The 24619-nt window shown below is 37.7% G+C and overlaps 1 protein-coding gene and 1 pseudogene across 1 annotated transcript in view; one reads left to right on the top strand and one right to left on the bottom strand.

Moving 5' to 3' along the window:
- The window catches only part of PTEN (phosphatase and tensin homolog), a 103857-nt gene that overhangs the window by 37573 nt on the left and 41665 nt on the right, over positions 1-24619 (top strand). The window contains exons 4-5 of the mRNA XM_004607499.3: positions 16798-16842; positions 24157-24200. Of these exons, the coding sequence (XP_004607556.2) occupies positions 16798-16842; positions 24157-24200 (89 nt within the window). The remainder of the gene's footprint in view (positions 1-16797; positions 16843-24156; positions 24201-24619) is intronic.
- On the bottom strand, positions 18158-18284 carry LOC129399463 (small nucleolar RNA SNORA72; annotated as a pseudogene).

The following is a 24619-nucleotide window of genomic DNA, read 5'->3' as shown; positions in this document are numbered from 1 at the left end:
TGAGAGTCTTACCCCTGCTCTTGTCTAAATTTTTAGTTTCTACTTTCCAAGTATCTACAATTAAAATTTCTCATTTCCCTTTGGAAAGTGCCGTTTTCTTGCCTTTTTTCCGCCTTTCCATTGTATCAAACTTAATAAGGCAGTAAGCCAATTGTGGGCATGAAATCCTTGGGAGGAGAGAGGAGGAAGTGGGAGGGGTGGCCATGGTGGTGAGTGTTTCCTAAGTAATGTTTGATTTTGTTGGGAGAACCCACAAAGAAGTTTGATTTGTTTGTTTCTCTCACGAAAAAAAAAAAGCAAAATTAGGAAAATACTGTAAGTAAAGTCAGAGTTCTTGGTTGCATGTGACAGAAAGTAAGTCTAAATTTGGTTAGAAAGGAATGAAAAGTTATATGACTTCTGTGATGTGTGATGGGCTCACATCACATCTTGAGATGTGTACTTTCAGCTTTTCCCTCTTTGGAGAAGCTCAGGTTCTTTCCTGAGTCTCTCTCTCTCTCTCTCTCTCTCCCCCTCTCTCTCTCTCTCCCCCTCTCTCCCTCTCTCATTTCTTTAAGTAAATTTTTAAAAATGGGGCTAGAGAGGTAGTACATTATTGTCTTGCAAATACTGCTGCCCCAGTTTTGATCCCTGGCACCCTGTATGGTCCCCCGACTCTCTCTAAGTCTAAGCCCTCCAAAAACCAAAACCAGTTTTTTCCTTTGTCATTTGAATAAAATAACAGGTCTCATTCCCCTGACCCTGAAAGAGCCTTCAATCGTTGGGAAATATGAGTAAGGAGAGGCTGCTAAAATCTCAGGGCTGGGACGAATGGAGACTGTACTGGCGTCCACTCGAGTAAATCGATGAACAATGGGATGACAGTGATACAGTGGTTTAAATAAAACCCGTTTCACATTAAATAAGGTTATAAGATCATGTAATAAGTAGTTCCACACCCAGAGGTGCTCAGGACTAACTCCTACCTCTGCCCAGGGATCACTCTTGGAGGGCTTGGGGGGACCATGTGTGGGACCAGGGATCAAATACAGGTTGTCTGCTTGTAAAACAAACATCTCATCCACTGTAGCATCTCTGGCCCTAAATAGTTCTTAATTAGAGAACTAGGCTTGGAGGATTTGCAGAAGCTGATGAAAGCAAGGCATAGTTAAAGCATGAGAATAGTGGTTTTAGGAGATTTTGCTTGGATAGTTGTGGCTTTTAAGTCCTGCTGCCATGAATGGATATTGTTGACTGTAATCGTAAACAACTAGTTTTTCAGGAATTTCCCCTTACCACACTGTACCTTGCTCTCAGTACCTAGTAAGGATTCATTGTGTAGGGAATAGGAGAACCTTATTGATTGTGACCTGCACACATGGTAAGAATAAACTAGAAAAGGGACTGTCCTTTCCACCTCTTGAAAATCTCTTCATATTGGATTGGTTTTTGGGAGCTTAGCAGCCCAAACACATCATATATCCCCTATAAATTTCCTCTGCCCAAATATATTTATAATAAACTACTTCGTATTTCTTTTCTTTTTTGTTTGTTTTCTTTTTTGATCACACCCAGCAGTGCTCAGGGGTTACTCCTGGTGGTTCTCAGGGGACCATATGGAATGCTAGGGATTGAACCTGAGTCGGCCGCATGCAAGGCAGACGTCCTACCTGTATACCAAGCTCTGGCCCTTGCTTCTTATTTCTTTAAATTACTCTAAAACTTTTTTTTTTTCTTTTTGGGTCACACCTGGTGATACACAGGGGTTACTCCTGGCTTTGCACTCAGGAATTACTCCTGGTGCTCAGGGGACCATATGGGATTCTGGGAATCGAACCCGGGTTGGCCGCATGCAAGGCCCTACCTGCTGCGCTATTGCTCCAGCCCCTAAATTTCTCTAAAACTCTTATACTCAGAATTTTTTTTTTTTACACAGATGAAAAACATAAAATGTTCCCATCAACCCTCATGATGTTAGGATGTGTGTATAGTGGCGCCTTTCTTTTTGTTTAGTCTTGTGGTGTTGACTTAGGCCAGCAGTGGTAGGGAGGGGGCATGTGGTTACAGGTATCAAACTCAGGGCCTCAAACATGCCAGACATACTCTATCTCTTAAACTCTTCCTGTTCCTTATACCCTGTTTTTAAGAAAAACAAAGTTGGGACCAGAGAGAGTGCATCATGTAAGGCACTTGCCTTGCATGCAGCTTACCTGTATTCATTAACCGGATCCTGGCCAGGAATAATCCTTGAGAACAGAGCCAAGAGTAAGCCCTGAGCAGAGCTTGGTGAGGCCCCCAAACAAATAAGGACAATAACAAGAAAGAAAGAAAGAAAGAAAGAAAGAAAGAAAGAAAGAAAGAAAGAAAGAAAGGAAGGAAGGAAGGAAGGAAGGAAGGAAGGAAGGAAGGAAGGAAGGAAGGAAGGAAGGAAGGAAGAAAGAAAGGAAGGAAGAAAGGAAGAAAGAAAGAAAGAAAGAAAGAAAGAAAGAAAGAAAAGAAAGAAAGAAAGAAAGAAGAAAAACAACAACCAATATTCACATTCAGTGTACTCTTTCGGTGAATTTCTTTGTGTGTATGTGGTGGCAGGTGGGGTGGGGGGGCTACACTTGATTATGATCAGGGATCACTGCTGGTGGAGGACGGGGGGGTCATATATAGTGCCAGGATTTAAACTTTGGTTAGCTGCATACAGAGCAAGCACCCTACCCACTGTACTCTCTCTGGTTCCTGTCATTACCTTTAAAATTTTTTGTCTTTTAACATACTTAGTAGTTTTTCATTTTAATAGATAAAACTTAATAATTTTTATTTTTAATTTTTGTTGTTTTGGGGTCACACCCAGCTGGTACTCAGGACTTTGCACTCAGGGATCACTCCTCAGGGATGGAATCAGGGTCAGCTGTGTGTGCAAGGCAAGCACTATACCTGCTGTAAATCAAAACAACATGGTGTTACGTAGAGAAGATGGAAGTGAAAAGTAATTAGGAGCTTGTGCTCTTATAGAGCTGGGGACCATGTGGTGGTGTTGGGAGGCCACACAGTGCTATGGATTCTGTGTATGACAGATATGCTTTCCATCCCTTTGGGACTACTTTTGGGACTCCGAGTTCTGCTATGTTTTTTACCTTTAGAATCATAAAACTAACTTGTGGGATTATACTTTATTTATTGCTCTTTTGAATTTAAATATTCCCTTCTACTTCAACCCTTTTTTCTTTTGTCTTTACCGTTTATATATATATATAAGATATCCTTTATATATTGAATACTTATATTCAATAAGTAATTTTCTCCATTTTTTGCCTCATTTTGTATATTGTATGTGTACATGCACACAAATATATATATATATATATATTTATGTATGTCTTCGTAATTTTTTTTTCTTTTTGGGTCACACCTGGTGATGCACAGGGGTCACTCCTGGCTCTGCACTCAGAAATTACCCCTGGCGGTGCTCAGGGGACCATATGGGATGCTTGGAATTGAACCCGGGTCGGGCCGCATGCAAGGCAAACTCCCTACCCGCTGTGCTATTGCTCCAGCCCCCTGTCTTCGTAATTCTATTCTGCTATGTTGATTGGTGTACTTAGGTTATATTTTCCTTTTCTGACTTAAAACTGGTGTCATTGTAATTGTTTACACTTAATTTTAGTTGTAAAGCTTTCTGAACTCTTTTAGAGTTAAATTGTGAATTCATAGCCTGTTTTTTTAAATGAAGTGTATTAAATGTGTTTCACTGATCTGTATCATATCTAAGTATGCCAGTATTTCCTTCCTTCTCTGATGTGAACTCTAAAGTTACATGAACACTTTCTCTCGTTTCCTGGTACTTCCATTAAAACTTGTTCCTCATTTCTAATTAGAACTATGCTCTGGGTTGTCGTTCCCTTATTAACTACTTGAAAACAAAGCTAAGCATATTAAGAAATTTTTGCAAAGTTGCATTCGGCTAAAAATATTTTTTAGTATTGTGAAAGTTCAAGTTGGTTGTTATCTATTTTATTTTCATGCTGTATTTCTAGAATTTGACTAAGATCTATACTGTGCTCCAGTGAGATTTTTTCATATATTTTTTATACTTGTGCTATCCAATGTAGTAGCTACTAGCTACATTTAATTTTATATTTAAATTAAAAAGAAAGTAAATTTACTCATTATCATTTTTACTAGTCAGATTTTAAATGCTGCATGTGGCCGTTGATGTGTTGGATGGCACAGATACAGAATGCTTTTGGATATTCTAGACAGTTTGGCTTTGTTTTGCATTCTAAAAGTTGTAATTTCCAAAGATGATGTGTGTGTCTATATATATATCTATCACTGTATCATTATCATCCCGTTGCTCATCAATTTGCTCACTTGGGCACCAGTAACGTCTCCATCGTGAGACTTGTTACTGTTTTTGGCATATCGAATATGCCACAGATAGCTTGCCAGGCGAGATATTCTTGGTAGCTTGCTGGGCTCTTTGAGAGGGGCAGAGCAATCGAACCCGGGTCAGCCACGTTCAAGGCAAACAACCTACCCGCTGAGCTATCGCTCCAGCCCTTATATATATGTGTGTGTGTATATGTGTATATATGTGTATATATATTTGGCTTTTGGGTCACACCCAGCAATGCTTAGGGGTTACTCCTGGCTCTTCATCCAGGAATTTCTCCTGGCGGTGCTCATAGAACCATATGGGATGCTGGGGATCGAACCCAGGTCAGCCACAAAGCAAATGCCTTACCGCAGTACTATCGCTCCAGCCCAAGGAATAATTTATAATTCAGTAGACTATAACCATTTTATTTCAGACAATGGGCTGGAGTGATAGCACAGCGGTTGGGCTTTTGCCTTTCACGTGGCCAACCCGTGTTCGATTCCTCCGCCCCTCTCAGAGAGCCTGGCAAGTTACTGAGAGTATGGAGCCCGCACGGCAGAGCCTGGCAAGCTACCCGTGAGTGTGCGTATTGGATATGCCAAACACAGTAACAATAAGTTAATGAGAAATGTTACTGGTGCCCGCTCGAACAGATTGATGAGCAGCGGGATTTCAGTTGATGTGTGTGTGATCCCTGTACTCTCTCTCTGGCCCACAAATGTTTAATATTTTATTTAAATAACAGTTAAGGGAATTTTCTTTCTACACACACAGATACTCTTATAAATATCACCATATAAGATAACACCATATATAAAACACCATACATATATAACACCATATATGTAACAGTTTTGTTACTATAATAGGTTTTTCTCAGGCATTTTTGTTTAAATTCCTAACCCTGGTGGCAGGCAATCTGTAGGTTTGTTCTCATATAAATTTAGCCATATAGTATTTACTCTTTTGTGTCTGACTTCTATTTTTAATATAGCATCTTGAAAGTCACTCCTGTTAATATAAGTAACTTCTTTCCTTTTATTGTTTAGTATTTCATTGAGTGACTTTGACACAGTTTATCAGTTCACCTGTATTGGAATATTTAGGTCATTCAGTTTGGGTCTAATATGAATGAAGGAACATTCTTTTTTAAAAACATTTTTGTTGTTGGCCATACCTGCTAGTGCTCAGGGCTTATTCCTTCTCTGTGCTCAGGAGACTATATGTGATGCTGGGGATTGAACCTGGATCGTCTGCATACAAGGCAAACTGCTTCCCTGCTGTAATATCTGTCTGGCATAGGAACATTCTTGTGTAAGACTTCTGTGGATATGAATTCTCCTTTTTGTTGTTTAAATACCTATACTGGGTCATATAAGTCAATAGCACATAGTCAATGAGATTATAGAAAAAAAATCTCTATATACATACGTATGTGTTTATATATGTGTGTATATATGTATATATTTGGACAATGATGCCAAGATACTTTTTTGCTAGTGAGTGGATCTCTTATTAACTAATGATGCTGGAGCAATTAGATTTCAATATAGAAAAGAAAATGAATCTTTAATACATAATATCTAGTGCATCAAAATTATCTTAAAATGCATTGTACATCTAAGCATACGTAAAATGTAAAACTATAAAACTTTAAAGCAAAGCACTAGAGAAAACCTTTGTGATATTTGGGTTGTTAGTCAAAGTTATTTTAGAGTACACATAAATCACCCATCACTGTCATCCCTTTGTCGATTTACTCGAGTGGACACCAGTAACGTCTCTATTCCTCTCAGCCCTGAGATTTTAGCAGCATCTTCTTAATTGCCTTTCCCAACAATTGGAGGCTCTTTCAAGGTCAGGGGAATGAGACCATCATTACTGTTTTTTGCATATTGAATACGCCACAGGGAGCTTGCCAGGCTCTGTCGGTGTGGGCAGGATACTCTTGGTAGCTTGCCGGACCCTCCGAGAGGTATGCATATATATCTATTACTGTATTTTGGATATGAATACACCATGGGGAACTTGCCAGGCACTCCTGTACGGGCAATAAATTCTCAGTAGCTTGCCAGGTTCTCCAAGAGGGAGAACTAGGCAATCAGATGTCTGGTGGCCGCATTGCGTGAGCTTGGTTTTACAGTCTCTGGATGTTGGCTATTGATGGGATTACACAGCGCTGGGGGGGGGGGGGGCGGGCAGTTGGTGGGTGTGACTGCTTAGCTACTGGGAAATGGGGAATCTGGGTGGAAGAGGCTCAGTCCCAATCCGAGCAGCCTTGGAAATCTCGGCCTTGGGTCCTGCACACCTGGGTTCCTCTGTCAGTTCCTTCATGCTGTGAAGCTTGTCCGAATGTGTGGAGAGTGACCTTGAGCATGGCTGTGGCTGGGTTCTGGAGGTCTTCAGCTGCTGAGGCTCTGCTCAAGGCGGGGAGGGAAACTCAGCACGCCCCCTCCGAGAGGCCCTGGTGAAGACAGCCAGGTGCTAGGGTAAGAGACTGTGTGTCGCTCTTTTCCGGGAGCTTGGTTTTATAGTGTCTGGATGTTGACCATTGATAGGATTACACGGTGCTGGGGGCAGTTTGTGGGTGTGACTAGCTACTGAAAAATGGGGAATCTGGGTGGAAGAGGCCCAGTCCTGATCCAAGCAGCCTTGGAGATCTCGCCCCTGGGTCAATCACCCATATTTTAAGAAATGGATAAACTGCATTTCATCAACATAGAAAACTTTTTTTTATAAAAAGGCTATAAAATGCAAAGGCAACTACAGTTTGTGAGAAATTTTTGCAGTATGTGTATGTACGTGTCTGTGTGTGAGATAAAAGTTTTGAATCCACACTGTGCTGACACTTAAAAATTCATAGGAAGACAATCCCTAATCCCATAAAGAAAAAGACAAAAATGTCTGATTAGTAAGTTCACTGTCATTGACACCGTCTTCCTGTCCCGTTGCTCATTGATTTGCTCGAGCGGGCACCAGTAACATCTCCATAGTGAGACTTATTTACTGGGATGCTAAAACATAAAGGACTAAGCATTTGCAAGAATGTAGGTCTACTGGAACACCCATCTCTGTTGATTAAAGTTCAAAGCAATGCAAGTTCGGGGCTGGAGCAATAGCACAGCGGATAGGGCGTTTGCCTTGATTCCATTGTTACTGTGTGTTCTGATTTTCACTTCTTGGAGGTCTGTGTATAGTGAGAGATAGAACTGATTATAACACTATGAATAATTTTTGTGATGGTTAGATTTTTTTACTTATTATTATGGTTATTTTAGCCTTGATGTTTGTACATCAATTGTATGATATTAGTTTGAATTTGTTCTTGGGGAAAAAAAAACCCAAATTCAGTATATTGACAGACTCAGGCAGAGTTAGAGGTATCCAAAAGGTAGCGGATTAACCCCTGGACTATGACAATAACAATGGTAATTGAATTTTTGAGATCTTTCAATAATAATAAAACTCTTGATAAAGCTTAGGCTTTTTGTTGTTTTGGGAATGAATTCTGTAGCATAGCATTAATGTATAAAGCAGTTTTATATTTGATGTATGCTCCTGCTTCTTTGGAAGGGACAATGCATATTATTTACCTATTGACTGTTGTAACTTACATAGTAAGTATATGTAGACATATATATGTACATCATGAACATTATGTCAGTTTTGAACTTCACAATTAATTGGAACATTTACACTGTAATTTTTTTGCTAATGCTTTAAGTTTGTTCTGTTTGTCTTTAATGTTCAGTATTTATGTGTTTTCATTCTCTTTGGATTAATATATTTTCAGATTCTTCATTTTACCTCTATTGACTTTAAGCTGTATCTCTTTACATAGTATTTTTGAGGTTGTACTGGGAAATATATTATTAGCTTTTTCTTTGAATTAATATTGTGAACATCAAAATGGAAAATCCAAACAACAAAATTCTGTTTTCCTTTTTTTTGCTTTTGGGCTACACCTGGTGGTGTTCCGGTCTTACTCTTTGTGCTGTGCTTAGGGATTACTCTGGCAGGCTTGGGGGGACAATATGTGACATCCTTGTGTCAGGGATGGAACCTGGGGATGGATGCCTGTCTTCCACATGCAATACAAGCATCCTGCTTGCTGTACTATCATTCTGGCCCCAGTTTTGCACTATTTTGTATGATTGAGGGCTGGGGTCAAGTGGAAGGGTCTCTCAAATGTTTATAAGCCCAGGAAACTCTTTCCAGTGATATTCAGCCCATATACATGCTAGTGGTTCAGTGCTCAGGCCTGAGAATGTGGAACCCCAGGGGTCCTTGGGGCCACATTTCTTGAGCTATTTCCTTGTTCTTTTGGTGGCTGGGATCAATCTCTGGTTGACAGTATGCTTGCTGTATCTGCTGTTTCTTTGGCCTCACCATACATTTTACATCTACATAAGTAGTTCCAGAATACAATATTGTTTTGTTTTAAACATTCAGTTGTCAAAAACAAAATAGATGCACTATATTTACTCCTTTATTTTTCATTTGTTAATTCATGTATGTTCAAGTTTTCTTCTGGAATTGGTTCATTTTATCGTAGGGCAAATCTGCCAGTGACTAGTTCTCTCAGCTTTTGTTGATTTTTTTTTTTTTTAATTCTCTGTTGACTCCCTCACCCCTCATCTCCTTCTCCATTTCAGTACTTTAAAATGTCATTCCATTAGATCTGTTCAAGGCAAGCACCTTCCCTGCTGTCTCTCTGGACCCATACTACTTCGTTTACTTTTTGTTCTGTGGGATTTGGCTTTTAATGTGCATACTGTGGTTCTTTTTTTTTTTTTTTTTAAATCTTGCTGGCGTTTATTGAGTTTCTAGTATCTATATGTTGATGTTTTATATTCTCACAACTGAGAAATTTCTGAGATTTTTTTGGGAGAGGCGTTTCCACCACTCCTGGCAGTGCTCAGGGGCTGCTTTAAATCCATATCCACTCATTCTGGGACCTGTTTTTTCTTGGAATTTGTTGCTTGCCTTTTTTAAAATTTTTCCCCCTTGGTCATAGGTCATGTTTTTCTACTTTTGCATGTCTCATAAATTTTAGTTGTAGAATATTACATATAATAAGTTTCTGGGGGATTAGATTGTTATTTCTTGAAGGTACTGAGTTTTCATTTTGTTAGGCATTTATTTAAATTAACAGAAAGAAGCTTTCATTTAGTAGAAGCTAAATGAACCTGGGAATTATTAGGCTTGGGTTTCTTAGGCCAGTCTCAGTTTTGATTCTTTTCTTATGGGCGTAGTATTGTTTTCTGTGGTGAAACCTTTCTTGGGTTCTCAGTTGAGTACTTAGGGCACTCATAAGGTCTCTCCACTAGGGGTGCACCTAATTGTGTTTAGAGCTTATTCCTACCTTACACTCAGAGATCATTCCTGGGGGAGCTTTAAGGGCCATATGGAGTGCCTGGGACAAAACTCTTGTAGGTCATGTGCAAGGCAAGTGCCCTACATACTATACTATTGCTTTGGTCCCCAGAATTTCCAGATAAATTTCTGAGATATTTCCTTTTTCTCTAATACCCTGTTCCACAAAATCCAGCTTCCTTATTCTCCCCACCCCCCATGACACCAATCACTGCCTGCTTACCTTAGTAGAACCTGTTCCATTTGCTCTGTTTCTTTTCTGCTCTGTCAGAAAAGAGCCTCCAGGCTGAAAGCAAGGCAGTCATGAGGGTTACCTCATCTTTTTTCTTTTTTCCTTTTTTTTTTTTTAAGAATCATAAGCCTGTGCTGCTTTTTGTTCAGGGCCAAAAGATGGTCACTTCATATGTTTTGCCCAATTTTACAGTTTATAATAAGAGGAAAATTCTTGAACCAGATACCTCTACTGGTCAAAAATATATAAATTCAAAAAATATAAATTCAACTCAGAAAGTATGAGGTGGTCTTTTTATAATAAATACTAATATAAGAAAAAATTAGAATAATTATTTCAGGCATATTAGAAACATTTAACTTTGTGGCAGAGACCTTGAGCCACACATAGCAGTGCTTAGGGGTTACTCCAGGTTCTGTGCTCAGAGGTCACTCCTAGCCTTATGTAGTGTTTAGAATTGGGGGCTCATATGTGGTGCTGTAATCAAACGAGGGTCAGTCTTGTGCAAGGCAAGTATCTTAACTCTTGCATTCTGTCTCCAGTCCAGAAACAACATACTTTGCTGCTATTTAATAACCTATTATGTCCAAATTTTACTGTATTAAATTTTATTAGTATATTTATATTGATTTTCTCTGGAAGTGACAGAACTAGCACTTTATGTGCCTTGCCCTAACTAGTGACAGACATTGCTAATCATGATATTCTTTCCTAAGATCCACCTTGATGTTATATTGATACTTCACTCCAATAAGCCCCTACCAGTCAATACCTTTTTTTTTTTTGCCTTTTTCTAGTTTATTTTCAATTTGCTAACTCAAATAGTTATTTTGTGGGATATATAATTTTATGGAAGTTTAACCCCATAAGTAATTTTTCTTTTTAGAAGTGATTTTAAAAACGCTTTATTTAAGCTTTTGTCTCCCTCTTCCCTCCATCCCTCCCTGATTGTGCCCTGGTGCCCCATATAGTCCCCTGAGCCTACCAGGGGTGATCCCTGAGCACAGAGCTAGTAGTAAGCCCTGAGCACCACCAAGTGTGGCCCCAAACTACCCCTCCCCTGCAAAACAAATAGATAAACTAAAAAAGCCCCATGTAGTCATGTTGAGCTATTTAATGTCTTTATTACTTCCTGAATGGAAAGTAGAAAAATTTAAAATTGGGTAACAATTTCTAAGCACTTATGCATGTAATTAAAAATGCTTGAATTTAAAAAAATGATAAACATGACTTTGAATGTGTGCTGTAGACGTGTAGCTAAGTTTCTATAATGAAGATATATGAAGTTGAAAAGTAGTTTTTTTTATGCCTGGACTCTTTAAGAGAGAGATTGAAAGAGATAACACAGTAATAGCATTTTAACAGTAATAGCATTTAATAATAACAATGATTATTCTTGGATAATCATTTTTCGCTGAGATAAAATTTGTGATTTAAAAAACTATTTTATGTAAATTAATTATTTGTGAGCCTTCCCTTCTGTATTTAGTAGCCCAGGAGTTACTTTAAGTAGTATTTAATCCAGGTGTGCCTGGTCAATTAGGTGCTAGGGATTGGCACAACCAGGAAGTATTTAGGGGCTACCAGGGCTGAGCCTGACAGTGCTTGGGGAGCCATGTGGTGCTTTGGACACAAGTTTATGTTCCTTTGTTCCCCCTTCCCCCACCAAACTAACTTCCTGGCTCTCTAGGTATCCTTTGGACAAGCTCAGCAAAAGGATATATAAAAAAACTTCATTGTTATAGTAGTAATTGTATGTGGGACTCATGAAAGGTAATTATTTCATTAGGAGTACTGTGATCACAAATAGAACCTCTGCTCTTTATTTGTTTTAGTTAAGAAGTTGCATATGGGGGCCAGAGTGATGGTACAGAGGTAGGGAGTTTGTCTTGCGTGTGGCCGAACTGGGTTTGATCCCTGGCATCCCATATGGTCCCCCAAGCACCGCCAGGAGTAATTCCTGAGTGCAAAACCAGGAGTAACCCCTGAGCATCGATGGGTGTGACCCAAAAAGCAAAACAAAAAAAAAAACCAAAAAACGCATATGGGACTGGAGAGATAGCTCAGTGGACTGAGTGCACGGTCAGTGTGTAGGAGGCCTTGGTTTGATCCTGGTTCCTCAGGCTCAACCAGGAGCAACCCCTGAGCACTGCTGGATATTGCTCAAAAACAACAAAAAAAGCTGTATATGAACATAGTTTATATATATGTATATGTATGTGATGCACAATACATATATTTTTAAATCCTAAAAATAGTGCTCATAAGAGTTGGGCTTCAATTTTAAGCTCTCACACCCACTTTTTGAAGTTAAAATAGTGTGATATCAGTTCTGTACTTTTGGGGAAATATGATAGGATGGAAAAAAAATTTCTTTTGAAAGTAGTGTATGTTATAAAGTTTGTGTCTTTTAATTTTGGGTCATACTACTGCCACAGTGTTTGGGGTCACTTCCAGCACAGTGCTCAGTTTAATGTGTTTATCCAGCTGCTACTTGTGAATAGTATTTTCTGAGATTGGACAGTGGTATGTGTATCCTTATTATTGTAGTGTTGGCTTATATTACAAAACTCAGAATGAACTAAAAATAAGTTGTTAATCGTACGAAATACCCTTTTGGGGTTCACATCTAGTATGTAGGCTTTCAGTGAGAAAATAACAACTTCCTACTTGTTCATTTCTATCGGAATAGACCCGTAGTGAAAGATAAGCCATGTAAAAGTTTTCTGAAGTTTTATAATCATATTTCATTTTATGAAAACAAAGGACAAGACTCAAAGCAGTCTGTGCTAATAGATTTAACTACTTGGGATTTTAGGGGCGTGTTTTGCAAATGAACATGAGTTTTCTAGAAGGCACGTAGGGAGTGGGCGTATTGTATGTTTTGATTGGGGTAACTATTGCTAAATTCAGAAATGGGGGCCAGAGAGATACTATAGTGGGTAGGGTATTAGTCTTGCATGCAGCCAACCTGGATTTGGTTCCCTGAGTACAGACCCAGGAGTAAGAATTGAACTCTGTTGGGTATGGTTTCTAAACAAAACAAAACCAAATCCTGAAGCTCAGAATTGTACTATATAAGATCTATGACTTTCACTGTATACAAATTTTACCTAAGCTAAAACAAACAAACAAAAAACTCCCAAAAACAGAAATTTTAAAAGATGGTGAAAGAGACCAGAGGGAATAATGTGTGAAATAGACTTTTTTTCCCCTTAGTGTATTCATAGTTCAGTAGAATTCTTGGTGCAATCAGTGATTGCTTGGTTGGTTGAAGTAGTAGTGGGTTAAAATATAGAAACATAAAGATAACATTTCCTGAATCTTTAAATTGTGGGGCCAGAGAGATAGCACAGTGGATAAGATTTTTCCCATGTAAACAACATAGTCACATTCCTTCCCTGGCACTGCCAGGAGTGATCCCTGAGAACAGAGCCAGGAGTAAGTCCTGAGTACCAGATATTTCCCCCACCTTCGCTGCAAAAGTTATATGCACAAAATATCAAATAGAGCAGTTCTGTAGAGCTTAATACTCACTACAATGAAAGTGGCTCTTGTCCTTCATTTTTCCTTGACCTTCAATAAGAATTTTTAATGTATTTTTATGATATGTGCTATTTAGTGAAGATTATGGAATCCTTTCAGAGCGATTTTTATCTTTATTATTTAATTTTGGTTTTGGGGCCATGACTACTCCTATTCAGTGCTCATTCCTGGTGATGTCACAATACAGAATATAGTACCGAGGGTTGACCTGGAGTTTGCCACATGCAAGGCAAGCACCTTAACCCTTGTACTATCTCTCAAGTCTCTCATAATGGTTTTTAAAGCAACATACTAGTGGTTACTGAAGTATTTATCACATAAATATTTTGATTATAGTAGCTTGAGAAATAATAAAGGTCAAATATTTAATAAGGTAATAGAGTTAATGCATTAAGAGTTGATTTTACTTACAGTACCTGCAACTAATGTAATACAAAAATATGTCATTTCATACTGATTTTTTTTTACACATTTCTTGCCCTCCCCCAATTTCTTCCCCCCCTCCGTTTCTGTGTACTTCTCTACAGTTGTATCAATATCACAACAGATTTCAACACATTAAACGCATCAATTTTATCATTTCTATGAGCCTTATTTAATTTTTTTTTTTTTGCTTTTTGGGTCACACCTGGTGATGCACAGGGGTTACTCCTGGCTCTGCACTCAGGAATTACCCCTGGCGCTGCTCAGGGGACCATATGGGATGCTGGGATTCGAACTCGGGTCGGCCGCGTGCAAGGCAAACGCCCTACCCGCTGTGCTATCGCTCCAGTCCCAAGCCTTATTTAATTTTTAAAAAAATTCATTGTGGTTCTGTGATTTGTTAATGGTGGTTTCCTATGTATATAATCCCTGTGCATAAACTACTCCCATCACCAGTTTACCCACTTCCTTCCCCTTCGGACCCCAAAGTCCCTTCCCAACTGTTGCTTGCATCAGTTCTCCCACTGTGTTGCCTTTTGCACCGTGTTGCTCCTTGCATTGCATCTTTTTGTTTGTTTTTTTGCTTTTTGGGTCACACCTGGCAATGCTCAGGGGTCACTACTCCTGGCTCTGCACTCAGGAATTATTCCTGGTGGTGCTCAGGGGACCCTATGGGATGCTGGTCATCGAACCCGGGTTGGCCGAATGCAAGACAAACGCCCTACCCACTGTGCTATCGCTCCAGCCTCGCAGTGCATCTTTAAGTCCTACATATGAGAGAAAACTTCTGTATTTATATTCCTTTCTTCACTCAGCACAATATCCTCTAGTCCTATCCATGTTGTGGCAAATTGAATCATTTCTGTTCTTTCTTAGAACTATTCAATAATGTGTTTATAGAATACAGTATAATACTTATAACTGTATTCTGTAACGTATTCTGTAATGTATATATACACACAACTTCTTGATCTATTCATCCATAGTGTGCCAATTTTAGATTAGTTGTTGACTTGGCTTGCTCTGTGGTTCTCTTCACCTCATTCCGGGTATTCTTTTCTTCTCAAGTTGGAGTTTTTTAGTTTCTGAAACTTGTCTTCGTTTTTCATTATTCTCATTCTTGTGGCACACTTCTTTGAGACATTGCTTATTTAAAAATACCTTTATTATGCAAAATATTTTATTATGGCCTTCCTTGCAACCATTAGTTCTAGGCTGGGAATAATTTTCCCTTGGGTGGTTTTACATCCAGTTGTTCACATCTAGTGGTTTACGTCCAGTGTTGCCATTAAATTGGGTGATACCATTCTTATTCCAGTTTCTCAAACCTCTTTCTTCCTGAGCATGTTTGAGAGAGGAACACAGGCTTCTCTAGAGTGGAAATAGCAAGCAAAGAAATATCAAGTTATATGCTCAAGGAAGAATACAGGCTTGAAGAGCAAGCCAATATATTGCTATTGGTTTTAATAACCAACAGGTGTTAGAAAATATTTTTTAAAGCTTTGTTATCTTGATTACAATAATGATAATATTTATGGTATTGATAATTACTGTACCTCACCACCACCAAAGTGCCCACAGCTCATTACTACTTTATGTCACATCTGGTCATTTCTTCATTTTTTTTTTTCCTCCTCCCACTGATTGTTAATCAGTTTTGTAAGTCAAAGCCATGGGTTTGTTATTGCTTCATTCTGTCAGTTCCCTTGTTTTATCTTTATATTCACAGATGAGTGAGTTCATGTGGTATTTGTCCTTCTCCCTCCCATTTATTTCAGTACCATAAATGTTGTAGTGAAGTGCATGATTCCATCTTTTCTCACAGATGCATAGTATTCCAGTGTGTATGTGTGTGTGTGTGTGTGTGTGTGTGTGTATGCATGTGTGCATGTATACCACAGTTTATTTTTTTATGAGTCATTGGGTATTTTTAATTTTCGGAGTCTTAAAATATACTTAGTGTTTCTTTTTTATTCTATTTACTCATCCTTACATACTTCTAATCCTTATATTGCCTGACTCATAGGATTAAACAAATTTGGAAACATGGGGTACTTAAAATAGTGCCATACATCCAGCAAGTGTTTATGTTAATTATAATTGTTGTTTCGGTTATTATTCTTTTTTCCCCTGAGCTACAACTGGCAGTACTTAGGGCTTATTCCTGGCCCTGTTCTCAGAAATCAATCCTTGCAGAGCCCAGGGGACAAAATCTGGTGCTGGGGGATTGAACTGGGGTTGGCTCTATGCAAGGCAGATGTCTTAATCCCTGCACTATCTCTCAGCTGTTTTTTAGTTTCTTAGCTCTTAGGTATATTAGCTGTATGACATGCGACTATTTTGAAATGTGAATAATCTCTACCTTTAAGATGAGTGTGAGCATCAAATTACAAAATGTGAGAATTTGCTTAATAAACTTCTGTTTAGAGTTAATAGTTACATCTGCATCTTCCAAGTACTGAAAACACTTAGTTTGAAAGAAAATGATTGAATTTTGTAGGTTATTTAAATATGTGATTGGACACGACTCTTGCAAAATGTATATGACTTAGATGAACTTGGGCTAAATGCTAATGTTGTCTTTTATAAGTTACTTCATAATACTCAGCTATCATTGTGTTAAGATGAAGATTATACAAATATTAATTCCATGAAAACTACCTTACTTTAGATTGTATGAATCTGTGTAATGCAGTAATTATTTAAGAATGATTCCATTGTATATTTAGGTACATGGAGGGAATATTTATAGTAGAGGTTTTTTTTAATTTGTCTTAAATGATAATTGATTAGAAAATACTTTTCTTAGTCAAAAAAGTAATTTCACATTAGTTAATTTTGTATTAATGTTTGTTCTTTGTTTTGTTTTAAGGTTTTTGGATTCAAAGCATAAAAACCATTATAAGATATACAATCTGTAAGTATATGTTTTCTTATTTTTATGCCTGCAAATATCTTATAAAGTAATTGTCAATTAAAATTATTTTCTTGTTACAATGAAGTAGAATTAAAGAAATCCTTTAATAGAACTGTATTTTTTTTTTTTTTTTTTGCTTTTTGGGTCATACCCAGCGATGTTCAGGGGTCACTCCTGGCTCTGCACTCAGGAATTACCCCTGGCTGTGCTCAGGGGACCATATGGGATGCTAGGAATCGAACCCGGGTCAGCCCGAGTGCAATGCAAACGCCCTACCTGCTGTGCTGTCACTCCAGCCCCAAAAACTGTATTTCTAAAACAATCCAAGAATCTGCTTGAGAACTTTGTTCTTTAGAAAGTGGTGATAGTTAAAAGTGTTGGTACAGATTCATATTACTTTTCCTGCTATAAGTGATTTGGAATCTTTTATTCTTTATCCATGTGGTAGCTTGAAATGTAACTCATAGAACTACTTCTGTTAAAGCATTCATATCTTGCATGGAAGAATGTTTCAGAGTTGAAAAAAATATTTTATTCTTTCTCTGTTGATTGACTGAAACTGCTATTAGGGTATTTTATAATTATGTAATGCAAACATATTAGCTAAAGTACTTGAGTTGGGTGGTTTTTGTTGTCTGGAGCAGGATTATAAAGATAGCACATTTAATAGCCAGTTGACCATAGCTTTAGTTTTTTATCTTGGCATTTTGAATAGGATATAAAAATGAAAGTGGAAGAAAAATGGAGGGGGGGAGAAATAGTTTTTCCCCCATACTTTCCAAAATGTTGACTCTTTTATAATTTAAAAAATGTATATAAGGGGGCTGGAGAGATAGCACAGCGGGTAGGGCGTTTGCCTTGCACGCGGCCGACCCGGGTTCAAATCCCAGCATCCCATATGGTCCCCTGAGCACGGCCAGGGGTAATTCCTGAGTGCAGAGCCAGGAGTAACCCCTGTGCATCGCCGGGTGTGACCCAAAAAGCAAAAAAAAAAAAAAAAAAAAAAAAAAATGTATATAATATGTGATATTTTTGTGCCTGGCCTTTTATTTTTCCCTGTGACAAGTATTGCTTAATGCAATTGGAAAATTAAAAATCTAAACATGTATACTGATTCACTTATAATTTCTGTAGAGTTTATCAAGTATATGAGCAAAATTCTTTTTTGCTTTTAAGGGACATTTAAATTAACAGAAAGAATGAATGAAAGATTTTCAGTGCTTTGTAGGTAGTGGGAGCTTGCTTTTGTATCTTAGTAAAGATAGTGATTTTTTTTGTTTGTTTTATCACCTGCATGTCTTTCATTTATTTATTTATTTTTCACCTTCATTTCTAAGACTATACCTATGTAGATAAAGAGTTAGGTCTGGGACATGTGCATTATAGAGAATATTTAGCCTGTCCTGATCATTACAAAATCAGAACAGCAAGAGTAGTTGCAGAACTAGTGATCTTTATTTTCTAGTAAGAGCTCAGAAGATCTGAATATAAAGTGTACTCCAATGAAGAAGATCTAAATATAAAGTCTATTCCAATGTTTATTCTTGTAATATTTTACTTCTTCAGAGTCACAAGAGAACAAACATATGGAGTACTTGCCATATACTAGTCATTATAAAATACATTGGAGATGCAGAAATGAATCAGGTTTAGTTCTATTTTTAAGAAAACTTACAATCTACTGTGAAATCTAAACAAAGTATTGTAGGAAGGAAATTCTTACCTAGAACAGAGCTGCTTAGAGAATCACTGTCACTGTTGTCCCGTTGTTCATTGATTTGCTCGAGCCAGCGCCAATAACGTCTTCGTGTGTGCCTGTCGCGTTCTAGTACAGCCCGATAGAATCTGCTCACTCCAGGAACATGGAGAGTATGTTGTTGTACTGTTTTTTGCATATCAAAAACATCACAGGTAGCTAGCCAGACTCTGCTGTGCGGGGGTGGGGAGGGGTGGGGGGGGGAATAAATAAAAATAAAAAGGTCATGTGCCTGCAAATGCAGCCACGTGCTCCAGGAAAAAATTGTATCGCTCTCTTCTGGAAGCTTTGTTTTATAGTCTCAGACTAATGGAAAACTGGGGACCTGGATGGAGGAGGCCTAGTTCTGATCTAAGCAGGCTTGGAGATCTCAGCCATGGGCCCTGCATACCTGGGTTCCTCTGTCAGTTCCTTCATGGGTGAGGCTCATCCGAGCATGTGGAGAGTGGCCTTGAGCATGGCTGTGGTTGGGTTCTGGAGTTTTTTGGCTGCTGAGGCTCGGCATGGGGTGAGGAGGGAAACTCAATCCACCTCCCTCCGAGGGGGCCCCTGTGAAGACAGCCTGGTGTGGGTTCAGGAGAGTCTGCATTGCTTTCTTCCTGGAGCTTTGTTTTATAATCTCTGGATCAGGGCCGTTGATGATATTACATGGCCACAGCCACAGCCATGCTCAAGGCCACTCTCCACACGCTCGCATGAGCCTTAGCCATGAAGGAACCGACAGAGGAACCCATGTATGCAAGACCCGTGGCTGAGATCTCTAAGCCTGCTTGGATTGGGACTGGACCTCCTCCACCCAGATCCCCAGTTTTCCAGGAGCTTGGCAGCCACACCTACAGGCTGCCTCCGGTGCCATGTAATCTCACCAACGGCTTAGAGAATAGAAATAGTAAATGTACCTCATGGGAGGTTTTGTCAGAAAAAGCATGTTTAAGATGGGGTATTGAAGAGAACCAGTGGAGATCAACTTTCTGTTTGTTGTAGACAAGCAGAAATAGCATATATGCATCTCTTTGGCATGATAGTATTTAGATAGAATATGGCAGATACTCAAACTATGGTGTATATGTGGGTATGGTGATAATTAAGAACATGAAGAAAGTAAAAGGTGCTGTGAAATTGTAAGTTAAGATAGACCCCAGTTTTCAAATGAGCCATGCATCTGCCATTTTTGTTTTTGTTTTTGGGTTACACCAATGGACTCAAGTCTTTCTCCTGATTCTGTATTCAGAGATCACACCTGATGGGCTCAGGGAACCATATGGGGAGCCATAGATGGAACCTGGCTTGGCTGCATGCAGGCCTTACCTGCTGTACTTTGCTCTGGCTCCTGCCTTCTTTTCTGATTAATTTCACCTACAATAAGCTTTGTTGCAGCTACCATATAGTCCATTTAATGAGTTACTAAGGCTTAGACTTTTCAGAATTAGGCATTTAGAGAAACTCAGAAGGAGAGTAGAAAGGTGTATAAAGAAATTTTGCCCTTTTCAAAATTTAATTCAAATTTAACATCCAAGGAAGGGAAAGGAAATTCTTTTCATTCTTGTGCATAGTGGCTTCTTCCAGAATTTAGAATTTTGGCTTATACTAACAGTATTATGAGTCATTTGCATTATTGTGAAATCTGGCACTGGGGACTAGACTGTTATTTCCAGACACATTGGAGTCCCAAATTAATGAATTGCCACTATTAGCTGATAGTAGTTTTTGGTGTATATATTTTAATTTCTCATCTGTATTCCATTTAATGGAATACTAGATTTCCAGATATGGGAAATACCTTAACTTACAGGTGGAATATTTGAGGCCCAGAGAAGTTAAGTATGTCTAACAGATAGCAGTCTACCTTCTATTTATGCCTGTAGTCCCTTTCTGCTTTTTGTTTGTTCTAACCTACCCACATTTTACTTATACTAAATTTTGGTGTAGCATGTTTTGATTTCTGATGTCACTATGCAGTTTTTGTCTTCTTTCTACTCATGTATATATTTCTGATTCTGGATGAATCTTACATGCAGCAGCTGTTTCTGTTTTATTCCCTTTTTATTTCATATGTTAAGCATATCTGATGTATGTCTTTGCAAACATAACAGATCTTAAAATATTTTTGCTAGACATACCTATGTTTACTAATATATTAAATTTTCTGTGACAAATGGATAAATAAGACTTCTTCATCTTAGTATGGACTTTCTAAATTGACTAAATATTTCTCTTTTCATTAGACATTCAATACATACTTAAAAGAGGACAAAACTAGCCTCATTAGTAAATTAACCAGTGTTTTTTTGGGTAATAAAATTGAGTATTAGTATGAATGTGTATATGGCTATATCTGCCTAGCACTTGTGTTGGGCAAAACTCCGTTTGCCATTTGTTTACCTTAATTTTGTTTGTTGAGAGACAAATCACAAACATCCTTAAAAAAAATTACAAGGAACCCTGTGTTTGTACCCATAGGTGAGTACACTCATTATTATATGTCTTAATAAAGAGGAGTCTTGATTCTTACCCTGTTTGACTCTCCCCTCATCACTTTCTTTACAAGAAAGTAGTCCCACTATATGATCTCACATATTCCCTTTATATATCTGTAGAGGTTTTCATAACATTTTTGTTTTATATTTTTGGTTCTCTTTGTGTATGTCAGATATTGCTCTTGTAGAAAGGTTTACTTTAAATTTTGTTATTGCTTTTTTGTAAAACCTTTTCTATTTTAAAATTTATGTGGAAGTATGAAGCAGCAGTAAAAAAAAAATCAACTTGTAATCAGAGATAATGTCTTGCTCTGGCTCTTATATTTATATGTTGTAGTTTGGGGCAAGTATTTTAATATTCTTGCAGATTTTAGTTTTGTCATATATAAAATGGGGATTTTAGCTACGGATTATTTAAAAACGTGGAAACTACTTACATATCGATATATCTGGTAGACATTTATTAGCTTATTATTTCCATTTTCCTTCCATTTCTTCCCCTTAACAATAATAATTGTGAATTGTTTGTTTATAAGGTAGTCTTAATCAGGGTTTGCCACGCTAAACATTTTGAGCTTCTTAAAAAGCATGGGAATTTTAGAGAATCAAAGTAGCATGTAACTCATGTTTATATTTTATTGAGCTGTCATGGACCAGCTTCTTAGAGTTGTTTCCTAGACTGTATCTTCCCTTCTAAGCCTTATCTTTTCATGTGATTCATCCTTCTTTATGGATTCAGTTCTAATATGAAATCTTTATTGTTGATAGTATTGATCTCTGCAATATGTAGTAGAGAAATTACAGATTGTGATTGTTTTCTTGGTCAGTCTTTTATTCCTAATTAGTGTTTTATATAAATGAAGAGGAAGAATTTGTGTGAGTACATTTGCGTGTACATAGGTGAATGAAGAGTGTTATGATATGCCTAATAAACGGTATCATAAATATTACATGTGTAAATTTTAATAAGTCTTAAAGAGGAAAAGTATGTCTCTCTGTGTGTCGTTTAGCTGGGTATTGAGCCCTCATGCATGCAAGACAAATGCTCTAACACCGAACTATGCCCTGGCCCTAAAGAGTAAAATTTTTAGAAAACATGTATATGCCATTACATTTTCTATTTTTACCAAAGCTCAGTGTCATTAAATTTTCTTTCTGTCAAAACTCAATATACTAATTTATGCTAAAAAAATTTTGCTTTGAGCTGTAATATGAAAGTTTGAAATATCAAATCTGACAGATTAGAAACCATTGGTTTTTTTTTTTTTTTTTTATGCTTTTTGGGTCACACCCAGCGATGCTCAGGGGTTACTCCTGGCTTTGCACTCAGGAATTACTCCTGGTGGTGCTTGGGGGACCATATGGGATGCCGGGGATCGAACCTGGGTCGGCCGCGTGCAAGGCAAACGCCCTACCCGCTGTGCTATCGCTCCGGCCCCAGAAACCATTGTATTATAGTTCGTTTATGAGCATAAATCTTCATGTGGTTTGAGGTATCCATTTACAGTTAGTATATTTACAGTTACTAAATTCTCAGAATATCTAAATATAGAATACAGATTCGCAGTGCTTATTTGAAAATTGGGCCTGTTTCAGCATTCGCAAATTTTGAATTTTCAGAAGGGTAGCATGGAAGCATAAATAACCCTGGGTGCGTTGTACCAGTAACTTATAATGGACTCTTAACTCTTGATCTACTAAGATTGGTTTTGCAGCTGAGTTTGCTGTGAATAAAGTGCCAGATATTTAAAATTTGGAGATTTTGAAATTACTTTTGTTTCAAATGTTGTTTTTCTTTTAAATATTAAGAAAAAACTTTTTGGCTCATCAGGTGGCTGGAGTGATAGTAGTGGGTAGAGTGCTTTGCCCGACATGGTCCCCGGAGCTCATCAGGAGTGATCCCTGACTAGAGCCAGGAGTAAGCCCTGAGTGCTGCCGGGTATAGCCCAAAAACAAAACAAAACTTGGTTTGGTTAGAATTTGGATTTCTTAGAATGCTGCTGACTACAAATTAACATAGAATTCCTTGTTGAGCCTATTAATTTTTAGAAACATTGCCTATTATTTACAAGGAAGCCAATGCATGGTTATCAGTATGTCACTACTATTCAAAAAAAAAAAAAAAGGCTTGGTACCAGAGGGTTAGAATAGAGCTTAAGGTACTTACTTGCTCTACTTGTGGCTGATCCCAATTTTATCGTTAGCCCCACATTTTGGTTCCCAGAACACAATGGAATGTGCCTACAAGACCCCTATCCTTCATCAATAAAAGTGCTAGAGAGATATAGTACAGAAGTTAAGGTGCTTGCCTTGCACACACCCAATCATAGTTCGATCTTTGGCACTCTATATGGTCACCTAAACACTGCCAGGAGTGATTCTTGAGCACTGATGGGTGTGACAGTTACCCTACACCCCAAGAAAACAAATATTATCATGTCTACGTAATGCTAAATCTAAAAACATTTTAATATTCTGTATTGACATTATTCTCTTTCAAGTTTATAATCTGAGAGATAATTTTAAAAGATGACCTTTGATTTATCCAAAAACAAAAGGTCTAATTTAAAAAAATTTAGTAAGTAGTATGTCTTAAGATATTGATCCCTTTCAGTTTGTTTATTTTTTTATCTGTACGGATTTTATATTTGAACAAATATCTTTGATTTTTGAAGTTTGAGAACTGTGTACACTTAACTCTGAGATAAAGGTAATATTGAAACTAGGTAGTGGCTTAGATATATTCATGAAATCGATTGCATTAGCTTGAAGAATTTCTATAAAGGGAAAGTTATTAAGCAAATTTGAGGACTGGATATGAAGCTTAATTTGCAGATATTGAATATTTGTGGCATCACATTGTTTGCATTCTTAACCTTTGAGGCCATAGTTTCCTTAATTGTAAAATGGGATCGCAACAGTACCTACTTTATTGAATTCTTGTGATAAAAAGAAATAGTTGTGATAAAAATTCTTATGATAAAGAGAAATAGTACATTATGAGGATTTAAAAAGTTTGTTGTCATATTTTTTTCTCAAGTACAAAAGGTAACCTTGTATCTATTTAAACCTTTCTTTTAGATGTGCTGAAAGACATTATGATACCGCCAAATTTAACTGCAGAGGTAGGTATAAATGTACTAAGTTATGTGACTTTAAAATAATACATTGAGTCTTAGTGTTTTGGCAGTAATAACAAGTAGGAAATATATATCATAATGATGTGCTTTAAAAATTTGAAAATGAATTTAATTTTCTATTGTTTTATCTTGTGTTTTATTTCGGTTATACCCAGTGGTGCCCAGGGACTATTCCTGGATTGGAACTCAGGAATTCAGAGTGCTCAGTAAACTAGGTGCCAGGGATTGAATGCAGAACTCCCATACAAAACAAGTATCATATAAACCCACTGGCACTAATTAAAATTTATAAACTGTAGTAGTATAAGGAGAGCTAATAAAATATAAAATAGGGGGCCAGAGCAATGGTACAGCGGGTAGGGCATTTACCTTGCACGTGGATGACCCAGGCTCAATCCCTGGCA

This window comes from Sorex araneus, chromosome 11 (genome assembly GCF_027595985.1).
Source record: "Sorex araneus isolate mSorAra2 chromosome 11, mSorAra2.pri, whole genome shotgun sequence".
NCBI classification, from domain to species: domain Eukaryota; kingdom Metazoa; phylum Chordata; class Mammalia; order Eulipotyphla; family Soricidae; genus Sorex; species Sorex araneus.
Note: the sequence above shows the minus strand (reverse complement) of the source record. Positions and strands in the feature narration are given on the sequence as shown.